Source organism: Vigna umbellata, chromosome 1, assembly GCF_029865625.1.
Source record: "Vigna umbellata cultivar VRB3 chromosome 1, Vumbellata_1.0, whole genome shotgun sequence".
Classification (NCBI taxonomy): Eukaryota; Viridiplantae; Streptophyta; class Magnoliopsida; order Fabales; family Fabaceae; genus Vigna; species Vigna umbellata.
This window is the reverse complement of record NC_142165.1, coordinates 9,287,972-9,293,971: the sequence shown is the minus strand read 5'-3', so window position 1 is coordinate 9,293,971 and position 6,000 is coordinate 9,287,972. Positions and strand designations below refer to the sequence as shown.

At 33.6% G+C, this 6,000-nt stretch overlaps 1 protein-coding gene across 1 annotated transcript in view; it reads left to right on the top strand.

The window, feature by feature from the left end:
- The first annotated feature begins 428 nt into the window (after positions 1-428).
- EMB2771 (E3 ubiquitin ligase) overlaps positions 429-6,000 on the top strand; it is a 35,395-nt gene continuing 29,823 nt past the window's right edge. Inside the window, exons 1-8 of the mRNA XM_047293667.2 lie at positions 429-788; positions 998-1,061; positions 1,574-1,658; positions 1,976-2,214; positions 2,367-2,472; positions 2,569-2,732; positions 4,752-4,939; positions 5,021-5,090. Coding sequence (XP_047149623.2) covers positions 562-788; positions 998-1,061; positions 1,574-1,658; positions 1,976-2,214; positions 2,367-2,472; positions 2,569-2,732; positions 4,752-4,939; positions 5,021-5,090 — 1,143 coding nt within the window. The 5' untranslated portion in view covers positions 429-561. The remainder of the gene's footprint in view (positions 789-997; positions 1,062-1,573; positions 1,659-1,975; positions 2,215-2,366; positions 2,473-2,568; positions 2,733-4,751; positions 4,940-5,020; positions 5,091-6,000) is intronic.

Here is a 6,000-nt window from a genome sequence, read left to right as displayed (position 1 = left end):
TTAATTTTTATAATTTAGATTATATAATATAAAATATAAATATCTTTTTAATCATAAAAAAAATATAAACTAAATAAACCTAAAATATAAATAAAAAATAATAACAAATTAACTAAAAAAATATTTAACTTATGCTATTTTTTTATTTTGTATGAAACGAATAATTCAAAATATAATTTCTAAATTTAGAACAAATAATTTACTCAAATGCAATTCAAAATTAGTTATATTCTAAATTATATAATTCAAAGTATTTTTTATTTTATATTTAAAATGTATAACCAAAAATTTTAAAAAGTACAAGAAAACTTATGAAAGTGAAAGTGAAAACTATATAGCTACGGGAAGAAATGACCCTGGTTCAAATATTTAAAGCCCAAACCCGTTTTTCTTCTGGGGATTTCCTATTCTGAAATAAAAAATCAAAATAAAGTAAAAATAAAGAGCGGGAGCCTAAAGCTTAGTTCTGCTGCAACACATTTTCCTTTCACTCTTCTTGTGCTCCATACTCGTTACCACCAAACTTATGCACCATAGGAACTTGCTCTGAGCTCCGAGAAAATGTCGATTGGAGTACGGTGCCTAACTGTGTTGGGCGAGTTCAAACCGTTTGGCCTCGTCGCTGAAGCTCTGGACGGCAAATCCCCTGGCACTGTCAGTGACAAGTACGATTACTTCCTCTTCGATCCAGAAATCGCGCGGGATAGAGACGCCGAAGATGAATGCGATAACGTTTCTCCGGAACCGACCACTTGTGGCGATCATGAGCTTTTCATCCGCGGCAATCGGTAAATTTATCACAAAACCCTCGCTTCTCTGCTTAATTACTTCCGAAGGTGCGGACATGGAGTTAAAGGAATAAGATAAGCGAAGTTTTTTTATTGTGTTCTTTTGCTGATGTTCGTTTGCTCCGCATGGTTACTACTTCGTCTGAGGCTGCACGCTTGGAGCGTCACATTGAATTCTTTATCTAACGTGGGTGCTGTTTTTGTGGTAGGATTACATGGTCGACGGGTGCGAGAGTGTTTAAGAGATTTACCTTGCCTTCTGACATTGTTAAGGTACGAGTTTTGAGTTTCCATGCTTTGAATTTGAAACGAGACTGTTTAACCTCCTATTAGAACTTATGTGCTATTAAATTTTGTTGAGTGAACTAAACGTTGTTCATGGAGGAATATTTTGACTTTCTTTGTGGACGTTTCCTCTCTGTTGTTTTTTGTGGGACTTCTATTCTATTTGAAATAATTCATCGTGCCTTCAAAAGTCCAGGTCACCTCGGAGTTGAGGCTAAGGAGGTTGCTTTATCTTCTTCCATTTTAATCCTTCTTTCCCCATAATAAAGTCTTCCTTCGAAACATTGTTTCTGGACTTGGCTTTGGGTTTTCAAAGATTAAGGAGGTTGAAATTTATCCAATCGGTCAATGGCTGCCTCATTGCCCATGCAATGAGAAAGTGCAACAGCGGAGGACCAAGTCTCAAATTTGTTTATTTCTTTCCACTAGTAGTAAATTTGATACTTTTTTTTGTTGCATTTACTGAGCAGTTCTGATAACTAATTATTTTCAAATTTTAGGTGTGCTGGTGCCGTCTCAATCATATTGCTGAAGCTCTTCTATGTATATTACAAAGTGATCGTTTGACCATCTATAATACATCTGGTGAGTAATAAATGAGGTTCAACCATCATTCAGAAGGAGAAAAAAACACGTATGACAACAAGACAATCTAGCCTTTTCCCACAAACATACATGAAAAAGACATTTAAACATTGGTCATTTCCATTTGCCAAAATTATCAGTGTCAGATGTTTGCTGAGGTGCTATGTTTAGTAGCCAGTAATGTCAGATAAACATTACTCATTTCTGTGAACAAACATTAGCCAGTAATGCCTCTTATATATCAGATTGTCAATATTTCAAGATTTCAATTTTTGTTTCTGGTGATATAGTGGCTGAAATTTTCTCCTGTTTTATAGGTGAAGTGGTATCACTTCCACTTCCTCGTACAATCACATCTATATGGCCTCTTCCTTTTGGTTTATTACTCCAACAAGATGTTGAGGCAAATATACCTTCGCGTCTTCATTTTTCATCTCCAAGTGCTTTGCTTAGTACGCGTGATATGCTTCTTAGTGCATCTAATCTTATCCAAAAGGGGGAGGGTAGTTCAGTATCCTCTCATCTCATTTTGATGGATCCACTGGATGAACACCGAGTACGTTATAACAATCTACAGATTGTTGCTGAAATTTCACCGTTCTAGGTTTTATCTTGTTTAGTTGTGTTGTGACATATTTACTTCTATAAATTCTTTCTTGGCATTTCTTTTTTTTATCACTCACTGACATTGTTTTACTGTCACTGTAGCCAACTTTTATTGAAGAAAGAGGAAAATTGAACATGATGAAGGAATATGATGAAAAGACAATTTGGACAAGTGATCAAGTCCCACTCATGGCATCCTACAATAAAGGTGTCTTTCATTGAAGTTCTAACAATCAGATCCTGGTTTCCTTCTGAATGGCTAGTTGTGTTGCTAATTTTTATGATGGTGTTACTCTGAATTCAGGAAAGATGCAGCACTCTTTGTGGGTTGCAGAAATTGTCAATTCTAATGTTGATGATGATTCAGCTGGAGGTTTGTTACCTGTAGATCCCATGAGTGTATTGCCAAAACATTTGTCCTTTCGGAAAATATGGCAGGGAAAAGGTGCTCAGACAGCTGCTTGTAAGGTTTGTCATAGTCTATTATAAGACTTCTTCATAATTTGCTGGCTATAATTCATCTGTACATTTAATTGCGCATTTTTTGTTTTAAACGGGAAATGCAATTCATCAGTTAATGAGATGGTTGTTTCCTGTGGTTTTCAAATATTAATATGTGAAAATAATGTAGATGCTTTATATGACATCAAAGCTGTTTATCTGTTTTTCTAGCATAGGTGATGATTAATTAATAATTAAAAGTGTGTCAATTTGAATTTTCTCGGTTGAACATATTTAGTAAAAATAATTATTCACGTGTATTCAATATTTGATTTGATTTTTAATATGCTTATAGAAGCAGACCACCTTGATGTGGTGGTGCTCCTTGACCTTTACTCAATATATACAACATTGTGGTAGCGTTTGCCTTGACCCTTTTTATTCTTTCTCACTTGTTCAGCCATCTGGCTTTTGTGGATTCATTCCATCTTGCTTTGCACATTCTTAACACATTTGTGTAAATTTTCAGTTTTTTAGTAAGATCCTACTTCTATGACTTTTACTTAGTTCCTTTTAGGGAATGTTTGGATTGCTCACTTTTTGTGAAAATGTTACTCCACCTCTCAAAAAAATTTGCATCGTAAGATTTAATGTTATTATTGGGAGATGGTGGCAAGACAAAAATCTGCCTTAATCTGGCAAATGGAACTGCAACTTATGGTATAAGTAAGGCAGCCAAAATAAAATATATCATATACCTAAATAGCATTGTTGAAAACTTCATCTAAAATTTAGAAGGAATATTATTTCTTTCTTATTCTCATTATGAGGTTATTAACCTCTATAAATATACATCGGTTAGCTGCATATTTTAGGAAATGCAGACTGTTAATTCTAAGAAACAGATCCCTATGATTACGGGATCAATCATACATAAATAAACCTAATAAATGCAGCACATAACTGTTGCATAAATACAGCCCATCAAATATAAAACATCCTAAAATATATCACGACAATTACTACCACGTCAATCATGGTTTTTGACACTTCAGAATATAATAAATAAATTAAAACAATGAAATATGTCAAGAACAAACTAGACACATTTTGAAAAGTACAATTCACAGAAGTACAGATTATGCATCGCACAAACTTAAGAGGTAATGTTATAAGCCTCATGGCAAAATTCAGAGAAAACAAAACTCACTGAAGGTGAAATAGAGAGACTCAAAACAGAGGAATTGAAAGAAAAGTTCAGACAAAGAATGAATATAGAAAACAGAAAAGTAAATGGAGGTGAAAATAATAGTGAAGCAAAGAATCATGGAAGGATCAAAGAAACAGAGCCTCATGAACAAAGAGGTAACTTAAGTAACCGAAGTAGTCAGTTGCCACAGATGGGGGTGTTTGTTTGAGGTGGATACAGGTTGTTTTACTTTGTTGGAGGCGGTGTCCTCTGCAAAAGATGGTAAGATATTTTGTTGGAATCCACTTCTCCCTTGACTGATAATAACTATTATTTAATGTTTTAACAACATTGGTAAGAATGGTATTGTAAGATATTTTGAACTTAAAAGAAGCTAATTGGTTAATCCATTAATGATATTTTGTGTAAGTATGTATATTATCCAAAATATGTCAATGTTATTGTTTGAGGAATTATTTTATTCATTTATGTTTCTAACTTTTGTTCAGAATAACAGTGTATATTGTGTTGTTATAGTGTTATAGACTTGCTTCCAGTTAGCTATCACAGCAGTTGGTTTACTTACAACAGCTGTCAGTCAGCACTGTTATTTATGTTTGTACACTTCAAGTACTTATCTAAATCTTTATCATTCGATGAAATGAAATACAGTTAGATCACAATCTAAATCTGTTTAGATCCTTTTTGATTTTACTTAGAACAGTGAAACTACTAGTCAATTAGATCGCTGGATGGATGGATTGAATTCTCCTTTCGTCTTTGGATAACTTATCATTTAGTTTATACACTTCAGTTTTATTTCTTTCCTTATGACTCTTTCTTCAAGTGACTACTAGGTTTTCATGGCTACTGATGACGATGCAACTCCTGTTGTCTGCTTTTTTCACCAAGAACAAAAAAAGTTGTTATCTCTTAGTCTTCAGATGGTTGAAATAAATAATGAGATTGTGTACGATGTTAAACCTGATATGGGATGGAACATACATGCCATTGCAGCTTCACCTGTAACAGTAACCCGCCCAAGGTACATATCCCATCTATTTCTGCATTGACTTTATAGTAATGGGCATAATTTCTAAGTTCTGTTCAAATCTATGTTTTCCAGGGTCAAAGTAGGAATCCTTCCATTTTCCGACATAATGGTTTTGTCTCCTGAAAATTGTCTGCTTCTCTATGTAAGCCTGCACTTAAATTGACACATATTGATTGAGTCATTCTTCATATCTTTTTGGTGTCCTTCCTGACTCCTGGTATTTGTCTAAGTCTATACACTATCCTTTCTCTGCACGTGTTTTCCATTGTATTGTGTTCTGGTTATTATTTTTTGCATACAGTGGATTTGATACGTCTTTTGAGCTGATGCTTGTATTGTTTGTTTTTTGCTTGCTGCTGTGGCTTTGTAGGGTTCCTGACTCCTGCTTTATTTTTATCTTTGTTTCAACTTCCAATTAACGCGTCTGTATAAAAATTGCTCTCTTTCTATCTAATTCTTTTATCATTGAATATTTGAAGGGAAGTTTACTTTATGTTTAATGCTAAATTTTTGTATTCCTCCTAGTACTGTTGTGGTTATAGTGTATTGATTGGCATATAACTGATGTTGTAGATATGTATTAGTTTTTACTGACATACGTTTTTGTTCCCTGATATGTACCGGTTATGGTTTCTCATAAATATGGCTATAAGCGTGGCAGATTTATTTTGGTTTGTTTGGATGAGCTGCTCAAAAAAGACTTCTAGAAAAGAAAAAGAAAAAGAAAATGAAATTGACTTCTTTGTAAGTTAAATTTTAGTTTGTGCATAGGGTAATTTGTAGAAACTTTCTCATAATTTCTCAGAAACTTTATTTTTAACTATGTATAAGCTAATTTTTACCTATGGGGAGGTCAAATTCATTTTTCTCTTCACATGTTTTCTCTCTGAGATGTTCTTTTGGAGAATCTCGTCTAAACAAGTTCCGTAATTTTTTTTAATATTTTTTATACTTTTTACTGCTATCACAATCTTTCTCAGATTGTCACCATTGTCCTCTGATAATTCACTTTTATGATTCCATCAAGATTGCAAAAGCATAAAGCTTTATTT